The 13907-nt window shown below is 38.9% G+C and overlaps 2 protein-coding genes across 4 annotated transcripts in view; one reads left to right on the top strand and one right to left on the bottom strand.

The window, feature by feature from the left end:
* Positions 1-86: 86 nt before the first annotated feature.
* LOC107039227 (RNA-binding protein 25) lies at positions 87-5755 on the top strand. The gene is made up of 8 exons (XM_015258743.1): positions 87-250; positions 319-499; positions 1381-2319; positions 2468-2667; positions 3205-3372; positions 3474-3881; positions 4816-4983; positions 5496-5755. The coding sequence occupies exons 1-8, from the start codon at positions 107-109 to the stop codon at positions 5691-5693; spliced, it is 2406 nt and encodes an 801-aa protein (XP_015114229.1). The 5' UTR covers positions 87-106; the 3' UTR covers positions 5694-5755.
* A 5628-nt stretch (positions 5756-11383) lies between these two features.
* LOC107039298 (neuroglobin-1) overlaps positions 11384-13907 on the bottom strand; it is a 40508-nt gene continuing 37984 nt past the window's right edge. For all 3 annotated transcript variants that reach the window (XM_015258849.1, XM_015258850.1, XM_015258851.1), the window contains exon 4: positions 11384-12678. In XM_015258849.1, coding sequence (XP_015114335.1) covers positions 12526-12678 — 153 coding nt within the window. In that variant the 3' untranslated portion in view covers positions 11384-12525. The remainder of the gene's footprint in view (positions 12679-13907) is intronic.

Raw genomic sequence — 13907 nt, 5'->3', positions numbered from 1 at the left:
GAGACATGACTTTTCCGTCTGATAAGGTAATAGACTTTTCCACTAGCTGCCGACGTTAGTAATATCATTTCAATTTCTGCCTTCGACAATTTGTTACACTTGTGTCATGAAAAATCTCCCGAGTATAGTCTTTCTCGGATACGCCTCACTACTGCTATTTATAATTGGACAACCCCGATGTGAAGCTCAATTTACCGGATTTTTTGCTCCCGTCAAAAGATTTGAGTGCAGATTCTTGAAGCCTGTGAAGGTCTGATAATTGCAATATTCATCAAGAGATGATGGAAAATTTTCAGCCGCATCAATTTTCTACTCCAGATATTTATACCGTGGTTCCCGAAATGTCCAGAAGCGCAATCCGGCAATGATTCCCCATCAAGTTCATCGTCGTCATCAAGTTCTTCGTCGTCTTCAAGTTCCGAAGAATCGATTCCAGAACAAGAGCCTGAGAAGGAGCAATCCCCTGAGGTTGAGCAATCGCCAGAGGAACAGTCACCTGGTAAAAGTTCTTCTGAAATGTACCCGGACAGCATTTCAGAATGAACAGCGTAATTAGTCACCCGGAAAAAAACAATTATTTTGAGGTTTCAAAGCTATTAAATTGAGACTTTCGACAACATGAAATGGTGATTTTCGAGTCTATTTGAGACTGGGATATCCCCATTTGAGCTTTCGAAAAGTTTCCCGTTGTTAACTCACCAACAGTCATTGAATTAGTATATAAAATCATAAATTTAAGGTGAGCCGGGTTTAGTACAGCAATAACGAAATTTTTGTCATTCCGCGTCCGTGAATCTCTGCCTACGGCCGTCGTTACAACAAATATTGTTCGTCATACCGCCAAAAAAAACTTTTTTTTTTTCGAAGTTTTTTTCGGCCTAATGACGAAATATACTATTTTTCATACGTGACTAGTCGCAATAACTCGTCTTTTGGCCCCCTCGAACTAGAAATACGTAACAAACTTGGAGTATAACGAGGAGCTACTCACTCCGAAAATCATAGCGATACTCGATCATGAAATCAGTTCTCAATCACGTGAAATTATTGAATTCGACAAAATCACTTGAATCAAGTGAATCAAGTGATTTTCAAAAAACTAAGCGCCATGCAGGAGTAGGAAAATATAGTCGCATTCGCTGAATGGGCTTCCCGTACACCCCCAGGCGTGCTACTGTAATTCGAGATGTTTGAATTAATACAACTTCGTTGTCTCTGAAATCATTGATTTCAAAATAATGAAATCATTCGAAATCAATTGAAATTATGAAATCATGACACGTTGCTTCATTTCAAAACGATGATGCCATGCAATTACGGAGTGAGTAGCCCCTCGGCATATAATGTCTGAATAATATTGCATCCCATGCAATTCAATAGAGCAATCCCCTGAAGTAGAGCAAGAGCCAGATGAGCAATCACCTGAAGTCGAGCAAGAGCCAGAGGAGCAGTCTCCTGAAGTAGAGCAAGATCCAGAGGAGCAATCACCTGAAGTCGAGCAAGAGCCAGAGGAGCAATCCCCTGAAGTAGAGCAAGAGCCAGAGGAGCAATCACCTAAAGTAGAGCAAGATCCAGAGGAGCAATCACCTGAAGTAGAGCAAGAGCCAGAGGAGCAATCACCTGAAGTAGAGCACGAGCCAGAGGAGCAATCGCCGGAAGCAGAGCAAGAGCCAGAGGAGCAATCACCTGAAGTAGAGCAAGAGCCAGAGGAGCAATCACCTGAAGTGGAGCAAGAGCCAGAGGAGCAATCACCTGAAGTCGAGCAACAGTCAGAGGAGCAATCACCTGAGGTAGAGCAAGAGCCAGAGGAGCAATCACCTGAAGTGGAGCAAGAGCCAGAGGAGCAATCACCTGAAGTAGAGCAAGAGCCAGAGGAGCAATCCCCTGAAGTAGAGCAAGAGCCAGAGGAGCAATCCCCTGAAGTAAAGCAAGAGCCAGGGGAGCAATCACCCGAAGTAGAGCAAGAGCTAGAGGAGCAATCACCTGAAGTAGAGCAAGAGCCAGAGGAGCAGTCCCCTGAAATAGAGAAAGAGCCAGAGGAGCAATCACCTGAAGTAGAGCAAGAGCCAGAGGAGCAATCCCCTGAAGTAGAGCAAGAGCCAGAGGAGGAATCCCCTGAGGTACAGCAAGAGCCAGAGGAGCAATCACCTGAAGTAGAACAAGAGCCAGAGGAGCAATCCCCTGAAGTGGAGCAAGAGCCAGAGGAGCAATTTCCTGAAGTAGAGCAAGAACCAGAGAAGCAATCACCTGAAGTAGAGCAAGAGCCAGAGGAGCAATCACCTGAAGTAGAGCAAGAGCCAGAAGAGGAGCAGCCACAAGGTAAGAATTTCTCTGAAGAGGGGTTGTTTTTGCCCTCACAAAGACTTGTTCTTCATTACAAAATTTATTTCACTTTTTCCGCGGCTAATACGACTAGGTATATAGATATTAATCATCCAATGATATATCGTTCCATGGAATCCAATAGAGGAATCGCCGGAAGAGCAACCGCCAGAGGAGGAAGTGCCGGAAGATCAAGCTTCTGAAAAATATTCAACACTCCTCGATCTCGGGGACTTCTTAGTACAGATAAGGGCAAAAGGTGATTTGAATGGGGACAACTATTGCGATGAATTCCCTTGCAATTTCAACTGGCTTCATGACGTTACTGATGATGATGATATCATGGTGAGACCAACGAGAGAGTATAAACTAAAGTTTTAAATCCTAAGAAAAAATTAAAATTAAACATAGTAAAAATTGGGAACAAAAATGAAACGTTTTAAATATTTTTGAAAATTATTTTCTCATCGCAGCATTTTATACTGTTTTGTGCCCTAAAAATTACTATGTTAAATAGTGAAAAATGAATTTCATATCGTAAACGTTCGCTTAAGGATGTTTAGCCGAAACCCACATTATTCACCATAATTTTAATATTGTCTCATATGCCAGGGTCATATTTGAGAGATCATTTATCTATGAACATTTTTTTAAATTATTTTTTTTGAGACTGGAAACGTACGTCATAACACTTCTAATTTGATGAGGAAATTAATTTGTAACATGAATGATTTATTTAGTCAGTTTTGTTTCTTTTCAACTGAGTCGTCCACTTGATAGATTAAACATCCTTAAAATAAATCAAATTTTAATTTTTTCCGGTATTGTCCTCGATTACTATGGTCACATCGTAATTTTTAATTCCATATTCTCTCCATGTAGCTGTCCTACAAGATCAACCAGGCAGGCCGCGAGATCGAAAACATTGAAAAGAATCCGGTTGGATTGTGCGAAGCCAGTCATCAATCTTATGATTCTGTTGACAACATTGTCTGGAGGGCTATCTCTTCGATGATAGCGGGTGAAACTGACTCTTGTCCAATATCAAGTGTAATTTGTATTCATTTTATTGTTCAATATGATGCTCTAATCGACATTGTCAGAGTCAATAGTCAACAAAATGACATGCAACTTTGGTAATTCATCCACAGGGCTCGTATAAACTACAAGAATCGGAGAAGCAAATCGTGTATCTATCTGACAAACCACTTCCATGCTTGTCTCTGACGATTGATTTCGAATTGTTTCATAAAGATTCGAGACCATTTGTAACAGGGGAATTACTGTATGGCTCACCGGACAGCGATGAGGATGACGAAGGAGACTGCTGGGCTGGTTATACTTCATCTGAGTCAGAGGAGGAACCTGAGCCCGAGCAGGAGTCTGAACCGGAGCAGGATAAACCAAAATCGGAAAAATTCACTGAAACTCGCGAAGCAGTCCAGTTTTTCGTCAAAATAACAGATAATGATTATGTATCCGTTGATGGCGGCTACTGTGACGAATCCCCCTGTAACTTCGAGTGGCTCAAGGATATCACTGATAGTAGTGACTTAGTGGTGAGATACCCAATAATGGAAAATTACCCCCACCAACAAATCCTTATTTTGAGATTTCAAAGATCTTAAATTGCGAGTTGAAAACTTCAATTTTAGCCTTCAGTAAGTCTTAACTTGAAACTTTCAAATTTCAACTGCAGTAAGAGAAAAACAGACACGTTGTCAAACAAATCTTGTTTGGGCCAATAAAATTGCTAGTTGAAAATTGCTAAAAAAGAATTGGTTTGGTTCGAATTTGAAAGTCTCAAACATGAATAATTGTTCTGCTTTCGACAGCAACGAAATATTTGGCTCAAGAGGCGGATAATTCACACCAGACGGTGCCTTTTCAGGATGAAAATATCTCATACAGAGGAAAATTGATCAACAAATATTTAATCCCTAAGTTACAAGATTGCTATCATATCATTGTTATTGTTTCATTTAAGGGTTCATTTGTTGTCTGTGATTATTAGACAGCTGAAACGAAAAACTACTATTCCTTGTTTCGCATAAAACAAAGATTTTTAGGGAGCAAAATACGTATGGGAGTATCGAATAACGAAGGAGTAGTGCTAGAAATGACATTTCTTGCGTGTACAGAGAATGCAATTTTTTTTCAACTACTAAATCTGTCTTTGGGACAAAAATTTTTCATTCCGGCGCACTCTTTGCATGTTTGACACAAAAAATCTTTTTTTGATAATTTTCAAAAAACTATTTTCTTGGCACAAGCAAGACTTGTTTGAGAACTTTGTCGTTTTTCTCTCAGTGTGGAGATTTTCAAGTTCAAAATTGAGATTTTCAAGTCTTCACTTGAAATTTTCGGAAGTCTCAATTTGAGACTTCCTTTTCGAATTGAAATTTTTTTTGTGTAATTTTCTCCCAGTTGATTCCCTAGAAATGCCCAATCAAAATACTAATATGCGATATTTATAAAAATTTTCATCGACAGATTAGCTATGAGATTAACTCTAGGACCACCCAGCTCGCTAAAAGTGAAGGGGATCCACCTGGATTATGCGAGACTAGTCGTAACCCACCTGATACCTGGGACAATATTGCTTGGAAAAGTTTGTCGTTAATAACAGCCGGTGGCACTGAGGCTTGTCCCATATCAACTGTATTTTTCATCTATTATCTTCAATGTTACACGTACACTGTTAGAAATTTGTTGAAATTTCATGGAAGATATTATAGTAAATCTCATAAGAGTGACATTGAATCGGATTTCGAGAAAAAATGGTTATGAAATTTCAATTTTTAAGAAGAATTCACGGAAATTCATGAGTTTTCCGTGGGAGTGAGATGGAAATTTTACAACTTGATTGTGACAAAATGACATGAATTTTCAATTTTTCCCTGAATTTTCCTGCTCTTTCGGAATTTACACAGAATAATTGAACTGAAAAATCAACTATTTTATTGATTTCCAGATCATTTAAACCGAAAATCAATAGAATATTTGATCTGTTAATGACAATATTTCCTGAAATTTCAGTGCAACTTGAACGCGATAAAAATTTCCAGAATTTGGCGCGGAAAATTCAGACGAAAATACTTAACAGTGCAGATTGACACTGCCAAGTTGAAGTATTAATTGTGATAAAAACCACTTCACTGATTTGTCCGCAGGGTACGTACGCGTTCGATGAAGAAGATGGCGACCACACGCTTTTATTCACAACGGATAAGCCGCTTCCATGCCCCCCTGTGCATATTGGTGTCACACTGGCTCAGAAAGGTTCAAAGCCATTTTTCACGGCAGAAGTGTTGTATACACAACTTGAGCAAATTGAATGTGCTGACGAGGATTATTCTGGCGCAGAGTAGTTATTTCCCTTGATTTTCAAACAAGTTGTCTGTTTTTAACTTCAATAAATCGATATATTCACGAAAAATGTAGAATGTCATTCATCTAGGTTGAATAACTGCACCTAGGGTGGCTGCACGGAGAAAAATAAATCGGTAAAAGTCTTGCGATCGCAAGGAGTTTCCCGAAGATCCCCATTTTTCATGCACGAAGAATAATGAAGCTTTTTGGAATCTTCGGGAAATTCCTTGCGATCGCAAGACTTTTACCGATTAATTTTTTTCCGTGTGGTGCATGCACCGCTCACCCAACGGGAAATGAGTATTTTTTCCAGCCTCACACTCTACAAGGAGTCATAATCGGTTAGAATGGTGTTTACCAGGTTTTTACTCGAAGATGTGAAGCGGACAGTTTTTATTAACATTAAACATATTTAATTGTGTAATTCAATTGCCATCGGCCAGTGAGCGATGGAATCGAACTTTGAGGGTAATACCGCCCGGCATGCGTCCAATACCGCCCAACTTGTTTTGATGACTTTTTCGAGCAACGCAGACCACCTGTTATAATTTTTCCTATCTTCATCCTTCGTTTCCATTCTTTGGCTCCATTTCGAGAAAGATTTCACGTGAGTAATAATAAATTATCCTGAATTTAGCCGATGTTCCAGTGGCCACCGGCTACCCCAAACAATCGAGCTGTCACTCGACCGCCCTCTAGCTGCAGAGTCTAGCAGCCCTATAGAAACCCTGGGCGGCATTACTCACAAACTCTGGGCGGAATTACCCACAAACCCGGAGGCTGACAAAATAGCCAATAATAACTGATGAAGATATTTTTCTGCTATCGAAAAGGTCGCAATGGGTTTGGAAATGTATAACGAACATATACTTCGTACTCCATTTAATTATGGGCCAACGGAAAATGGGAAAAATCTTAAATTCTGGGGTCGAAATATTGTAAGGATTCGGTAGGAAATGATTTGGATTTTTTTAACGATGTTGCACGGGACAAAATTAAAAATTTCTGTTGACAAATTTTTTCCCAGCCAATCCTGAGAAATACGGGTGGGCGGTATACCCGCTGGGCGGTACAGGCACCGCCACCCTCTACCTTATTCGAAGCATCTACTTTTTATAGAACCCGTAGAGGTGGCAGTAAACATCTGAAATTTTTGCTGCTGGTTAGTGTTTTAAAGCTGTAAACTTTTATAATATTTTACAACACATTATGAACTTTTACAATCGTCTCTATAGTACCCAGAGATTTCAAATTTCACCGCGGTCTCCCCGTAGAAAAAAATTCAAGTTGAGTTCGGAAAAAGTCTCAACTTGAAACCTTTAAAGTTTCAACTCAAAATTTCCAGGCTTTGAATTGAGACTTTTGAAAATATTATGTTGAGATCTTTGAAATCTTGAAACAACGGTTTTTTCTGGATTTAACATTACTAAAAAATTATGTCACTGGCGATCCCTGGATCTGAGTGATAAACATCATTATTTTTCCTCCGTTCCCCAATTCCCTCGTCGTTCTCCTGCCTTACCAAGGTTTCCTTGCTTTTCGAAGCGCGCACCCTGAGAATACTCTTACCTTATTAGTGTCAAAGACGCTTGACCCAAAAAGCTCACTTCCACCATCGTCATTAATACTACACAGAGGCACAAGAGCGAAAAGAAGGCAGCAACGGGGGTATCAAATTCCATAGTAATGCATCAGAAGCCCCCATTGAAAGTTTCACCTTGAAGTGAAGAAGGTAAAGTATTGACGTGAATTCCCAAGCAATCTTTTTCATCAGGAAACTAACGAATAACTCCGTTTAATTTTTGATATTGTAATTCTTCCTAAAATTGAAGCTGATGCGGTCCTGATTATCTTTCAAATACGTCTTCATTCCCAATTGACCTCAAACTTTCGAACACGTATGTCGAAATTCAATTGAAATCCTGTTCTATTCTATGAATTTCCTACTGAATCTCAATTGAAATTCTATCAAAAATTCAGTTGAAATTTTATTAGTTTACAAATTTCAACGAAAATAAGTAAACCTGACTGAAAGCCCTCGGGCTATGGCCTATTGTAAGAAAATTATTTTTGTTTGTGCATTTTTCTTGCAACAAATTGGGTTAAAAATTGAAAATTTTTAGAGTAAACCTTAGTTATTGTAAGGTGCAGCTTCGCATATTACCAAAATATAAAAATAACGATTGATGTCTACCCCTGGACTCCATCCATTCCAAAGATCCAATTTAACCTCCCCTAACGGCCGTAAATTTCCAAAACACCCAATTTCCTTCAACTTCCAATACAAATTGAAAATCTTCTAAAAATCCAATCGCAAATCCACTGAAGAGCACTATCCAAATTTCCCCAAATTCCTAAAAGCAATGTCTTCAAAAAAAAAAAAAATACACCCAAAATACAACTGTCATCTCGCGATGTACATATCATATATCATATATTTTCTTTCATAATATATAATATTCCATCAGATACAATAATACACCTTGGACCTGTATAGAATAAACAGACAGATAATGCAACATTTGCAGTAACTGCAAGTTATACCAGCAATTCATACAATATGTATATATATTATTCTCATTTTCATTTTCATTAAACTTATGCGTGTAATATACTTTTTCTCCATTATCATCTCTCTGAAGACTTTCGGTTAAAACAATTATGTCATCATGTTTCCGGGTACTGAGAAGGTACAATTTTTGTGCATATTTTTTATGTTCTTGTGAAACGTAATACAACAACGGTCATAGTATTCCCCATTAAGGCCCGGCTCCATTATCTGCCGGACGTTATCTAAATTGTTTGTTTTTGTTAGATTTTTATCTCAAAATTTTAACTCGATCCTTCATCACTTGGAGACCCCTGAAAATTATGAATTTGGATTGAATGAGAAATAGACCCTCATATAACCCCCATATGACCCTCATAAGACCCCCTTACAACCCCTATGGCCCTTATAACCTCCATATGACTCTCATATGGCCCCTTATGATCCTCATATAAACCCGATATGAACCGCATGTCCCTTATGACCTTATTTTGAGCGTCGTGACCCTTGCGGCTCACGTGACCTTCATATGACCCTTACATAACCCCATATGACCCCTCATAACCTCCATATGCCCCTCATATGGCCCCTTATGATCCCCATATAGACCCGATACGACCCTCAAGTCCCTTGTGACCCTCGTGACCTTTTTTTAACTCTTGTGACCCGTGGGGCTCACGTGACCTTCATATAACCCTCATATAACCCAGAGATGACCCCGTTAGAACCCTTACATGACCTCGTATAACCCCTGTGCGAGCCCTTACAATCCCTACGTGACCCTTATGAGGCCCTGATGACCCCACATAAACCCCGTAGAACCATCATATGTCTCTTATGACTCTCGTGACCTTATTTTGACCCTTGTGACCCTTGGGGTTCACGTGACCTTCATATGAACCCCATATGACCCTCAGATGACCCCGTTAGAACCCTTACAAGACCTCGTATAACCCCTGTACGTCCCTTACAACCCCCACATGACCCTCATGAAACCCTTATGACCCCACATGAACCCCATACGAACATCACATGTCCCTTATGACTATGGTGACTTTATTTTGACCCTTCCGACCCTTATGGCTCCCGTGACCTTTATCATGGCCCTTGTGACCCTTATGTTGACCCTTTTGGCCCTTACTTTGACCCTTAATTTTGAACTCTTAATTTTGGGTACCAAATTTTCAAAAGATGATTAAGTTTTTTATAATAGAGATTTATATCTCTATTAAACTTATTCCTCAATATTAATTAAAAACGCTTGTTAAAAATGTTCAGNCCCCCCTTACAACCCCCCCATGTGGATGACCCTCATGAAACCCTTATGACCCCACATGAACCCCATACGAACATCACATGTCCCTTATGACTATGGTGACTTTATTTTGACCCTTCCGACCCTTATGGCTCCCGTGACCTTTATCATGGCCCTTGTGACCCTTATGTTGACCCTTTTGGCCCTTACTTTGACCCTTAATTTTGAACTCTTAATTTTGGGTACCAAATTTTCAAAAGATGATTAAGTTTTTTATAATAGAGATTTATATCTCTATTAAACTTATTCCTCAATATTAATTAAAAACGCTTGTTAAAAATGTTCAGAATTTTTTCAACTTTTTTTTCAATCCAAATTCATACTTTTCGGGGGTGTCTGTGTGACGGCCCATTGAGTTGAAATTTCGAAATAAAAATCGAATAAAAAACACAATGTAGATGACGTTCGGCAGATAACGGAGCCGATCCTTAAAACCCTTATCTCCCCATCATTAGTTTTTCTTCCATATTTATAGTTTTCTTCATATTCTTCACATCCACTTGGCGACAATCAATGGCCCAGTAGAAAATTCTTACTCGGAATATTTCTGTGATTGAACATCAACGAAAAAAAAGGAATATAAAAAAATACTGCACATCTCGTGTCACGAAATATTCATATGTGAAATGAACGATAATCCCTTGAATGTTACATACGTCAGTTCGTTCTAACCCCTCTTCCAATAAATATTAAAACGAACTGGAGATATGAGAATGAGAATCTATGGAATTCGTGACATTTTTGCCTAGGGGAAGAGGGGAAAAAAGTTGATGAATGAGCGGCGGAGGGGGCAGTGAAGTGGATAGGCGAAAAAAAGGGGAATGGGGGGGGAGGGGTTCTAGTTCAAAGACCTCATAAGAAATTGACATCGTGGTTGCGCGAGAGTTGACTCGCGTATGTTTTTTTCTTCACTTAAATTTTTCATTCCCATAACTCTTGCCTATTTTTCTCTCTGCGGAGCATTCTTATCTCGACTTCCACTTGTCTTCACACTAATTCGGTTGAAATGTTAGTTCAGTGGAGATTTTTTTTTGTGAGACGAAGTAATTGATAACACGCACACAGTCATTGTCTCTTAATTAACTTTTAGTAACACATATTTGGCTAGATTGGGTTCATCTCGGTTAGTTTTTTTAGGAATCACGAGGATTTCTTCAGCCACACAACTGTCGAGATGGTGAACGATTAAGTGGAATTGACTATGAATTTGTCAGTTTTTTTTTCATGCGAAATTGTTTTTTTTTTGGGGTTTGGAGGAGTTCGACTTCTCCGTGTCCTTGGACTTATGCCTCCACGATTCGGGTGCTGGAGTCACCGGAAATTGCAGATCAGGGACTCTCAATTCATTGGAGGCTTTGTCCTCGGTTGGTGGCACACCTCCGGTGAAGGGTGACATCTGATTTTTTTCCCTCGTTCTCTTTCGTGGAACATTGATTATCAGGTGGGGGACTAGGACTTGGTGTTGTTGGAGGCTTTGTCGTAGCCGTCTATCAGGGTCTCGATTATGAATTTTATCGTCAGCTTGTAGATTGTCTCTACGTTGTCGGTGTAACGATCGCCCAGGGTTCGGGAAACCGCTTCCAAAAATGGCGCCTCGATTTTCTGGAACAGAGGAGAGAGGAATTATTTGGTTGTGTGGAAATAGAGAGAAAATTGAATTAGGGGAGGGTGGGGTAAAACGGACACTTTAGACTTTTTAAAAATTATTCATAACTCAGAAACAAATTGATCAATTGAGCTCAGTTTAGGCTCCTCACAAAGGGAAAGAATTCTTCTTTGTATTGAGAAGAAAAATTATTGATTTTTATCAATAGTTCAAATCCAGNCAATCCAAATTCATACTTTTCGGGGGTGTCTGTGTGACGGCCCATTGAGTTGAAATTTCGAAATAAAAATCGAATAAAAAACACAATGTAGATGACGTTCGGCAGATAACGGAGCCGATCCTTAAAACCCTTATCTCCCCATCATTAGTTTTTCTTCCATATTTATAGTTTTCTTCATATTCTTCACATCCACTTGGCGACAATCAATGGCCCAGTAGAAAATTCTTACTCGGAATATTTCTGTGATTGAACATCAACGAAAAAAAAGGAATATAAAAAAATACTGCACATCTCGTGTCACGAAATATTCATATGTGAAATGAACGATAATCCCTTGAATGTTACATACGTCAGTTCGTTCTAACCCCTCTTCCAATAAATATTAAAACGAACTGGAGATATGAGAATGAGAATCTATGGAATTCGTGACATTTTTGCCTAGGGGAAGAGGGGAAAAAAGTTGATGAATGAGCGGCGGAGGGGGCAGTGAAGTGGATAGGCGAAAAAAAGGGGAATGGGGGGGGAGGGGTTCTAGTTCAAAGACCTCATAAGAAATTGACATCGTGGTTGCGCGAGAGTTGACTCGCGTATGTTTTTTTCTTCACTTAAATTTTTCATTCCCATAACTCTTGCCTATTTTTCTCTCTGCGGAGCATTCTTATCTCGACTTCCACTTGTCTTCACACTAATTCGGTTGAAATGTTAGTTCAGTGGAGATTTTTTTTTGTGAGACGAAGTAATTGATAACACGCACACAGTCATTGTCTCTTAATTAACTTTTAGTAACACATATTTGGCTAGATTGGGTTCATCTCGGTTAGTTTTTTTAGGAATCACGAGGATTTCTTCAGCCACACAACTGTCGAGATGGTGAACGATTAAGTGGAATTGACTATGAATTTGTCAGTTTTTTTTTCATGCGAAATTGTTTTTTTTTTGGGGTTTGGAGGAGTTCGACTTCTCCGTGTCCTTGGACTTATGCCTCCACGATTCGGGTGCTGGAGTCACCGGAAATTGCAGATCAGGGACTCTCAATTCATTGGAGGCTTTGTCCTCGGTTGGTGGCACACCTCCGGTGAAGGGTGACATCTGATTTTTTTCCCTCGTTCTCTTTCGTGGAACATTGATTATCAGGTGGGGGACTAGGACTTGGTGTTGTTGGAGGCTTTGTCGTAGCCGTCTATCAGGGTCTCGATTATGAATTTTATCGTCAGCTTGTAGATTGTCTCTACGTTGTCGGTGTAACGATCGCCCAGGGTTCGGGAAACCGCTTCCAAAAATGGCGCCTCGATTTTCTGGAACAGAGGAGAGAGGAATTATTTGGTTGTGTGGAAATAGAGAGAAAATTGAATTAGGGGAGGGTGGGGTAAAACGGACACTTTAGACTTTTTAAAAATTATTCATAACTCAGAAACAAATTGATCAATTGAGCTCAGTTTAGGCTCCTCACAAAGGGAAAGAATTCTTCTTTGTATTGAGAAGAAAAATTATTGATTTTTATCAATAGTTCAAATCCAGATTAACATTTTAAGAAAAGTCAAAAGTGTCCGTTTTACCCCAACCTCCCCTATTTTTTCAAACAATAGTTTCTCGTTTGACTATAAGGTATTGCGACGTAACACGCGATTTCAGGCATTGAGTAACACATTATTTGTTACAAAAGTTTGAGACTGATGATAATTGTCATATTGGGCATAGAATTTTTTTTTTCGTATTTTTTAAGATTCTTTCTAGATTTTCATCTTGACTGCTTCGACCTTTTTGGATGGGTTGTGTACTTTCGCTTTTTTGAAATTGTGTATTGTTGCGGGAATTATTGATTTTTTCGTAACAGTTCACAGAATATTTTGAAAATATATATATTTTTGTGAGAAGACCCGGTAAACCGCGATTCTAACCTCGCTTCGCTCGGTTTGATCGCGGTTTACGGGCCTTCTGACGAAAAATTGCATTCATCGCACGGTCTAAAAGTATTTTCTGACGAATGTGATTATAGNGTGATGCGCATGCGCGTCATGCGTTATTTTGGGTTTCAGTTGACTATAGTGCGGTTACACGCACGTATCATATAAAACACTTTTTTGCACTCGTTACGAAATATACTATTTCAGGATATCAAGTGGCACTTGTTATTTATGTCAAACATCTATTTTGAGAAACAAGTAGTACAAATTCATTTAGGACGACATGCCTCATCTATTCAATAATTGCTGAATTGTTTGGGTAACGAGGGGTTTTTCAAGTCCAGAAAGTTGGAAAAACTCTGAAAATATTAAAAAAGATATAAATATTAAAAATGTTGAAAAATGGAAAAAAAATTGAAAAAATTGATAATTTTACTATACATTTTATGAACGTTTCAGATATTTTAATCTCATCACAATTTCAACTTTTTTGGATGGGTTGTATATTTTCGCTTTTTGGAAATTTCTATCCTGCTGCGAAACAGGAGGCCAATTGCTTTGATTTTATCGTAACTGTTGACAGAATATTTTGAAAATATATATATTTTTAACATATCAAA

This window comes from Diachasma alloeum, unplaced genomic scaffold (genome assembly GCF_001412515.2).
Source record: "Diachasma alloeum isolate Michigan unplaced genomic scaffold, Dall2.0 Dall_scaffold_00295, whole genome shotgun sequence".
Lineage (NCBI taxonomy): Eukaryota > Metazoa > Arthropoda > Insecta > Hymenoptera > Braconidae > Diachasma > Diachasma alloeum.
Note: the sequence above shows the minus strand (reverse complement) of the source record. Positions and strands in the feature narration are given on the sequence as shown.

Coding starts and splice junctions, on each gene's coding strand:
- LOC107039227 (XM_015258743.1), top strand. CDS start 107: ATGAAAAATCTCCCGAGTATAGTCTTTCTCGGATACGCCTCACTACTG. Junction 2,668..3,204: donor CTGATGATGATGATATCATG/GTGAGACCAACG, acceptor CTCTCCATGTAG/CTGTCCTACAAGATCAACCA. Junction 3,882..4,815: donor CTGATAGTAGTGACTTAGTG/GTGAGATACCCA, acceptor TTTCATCGACAG/ATTAGCTATGAGATTAACTC.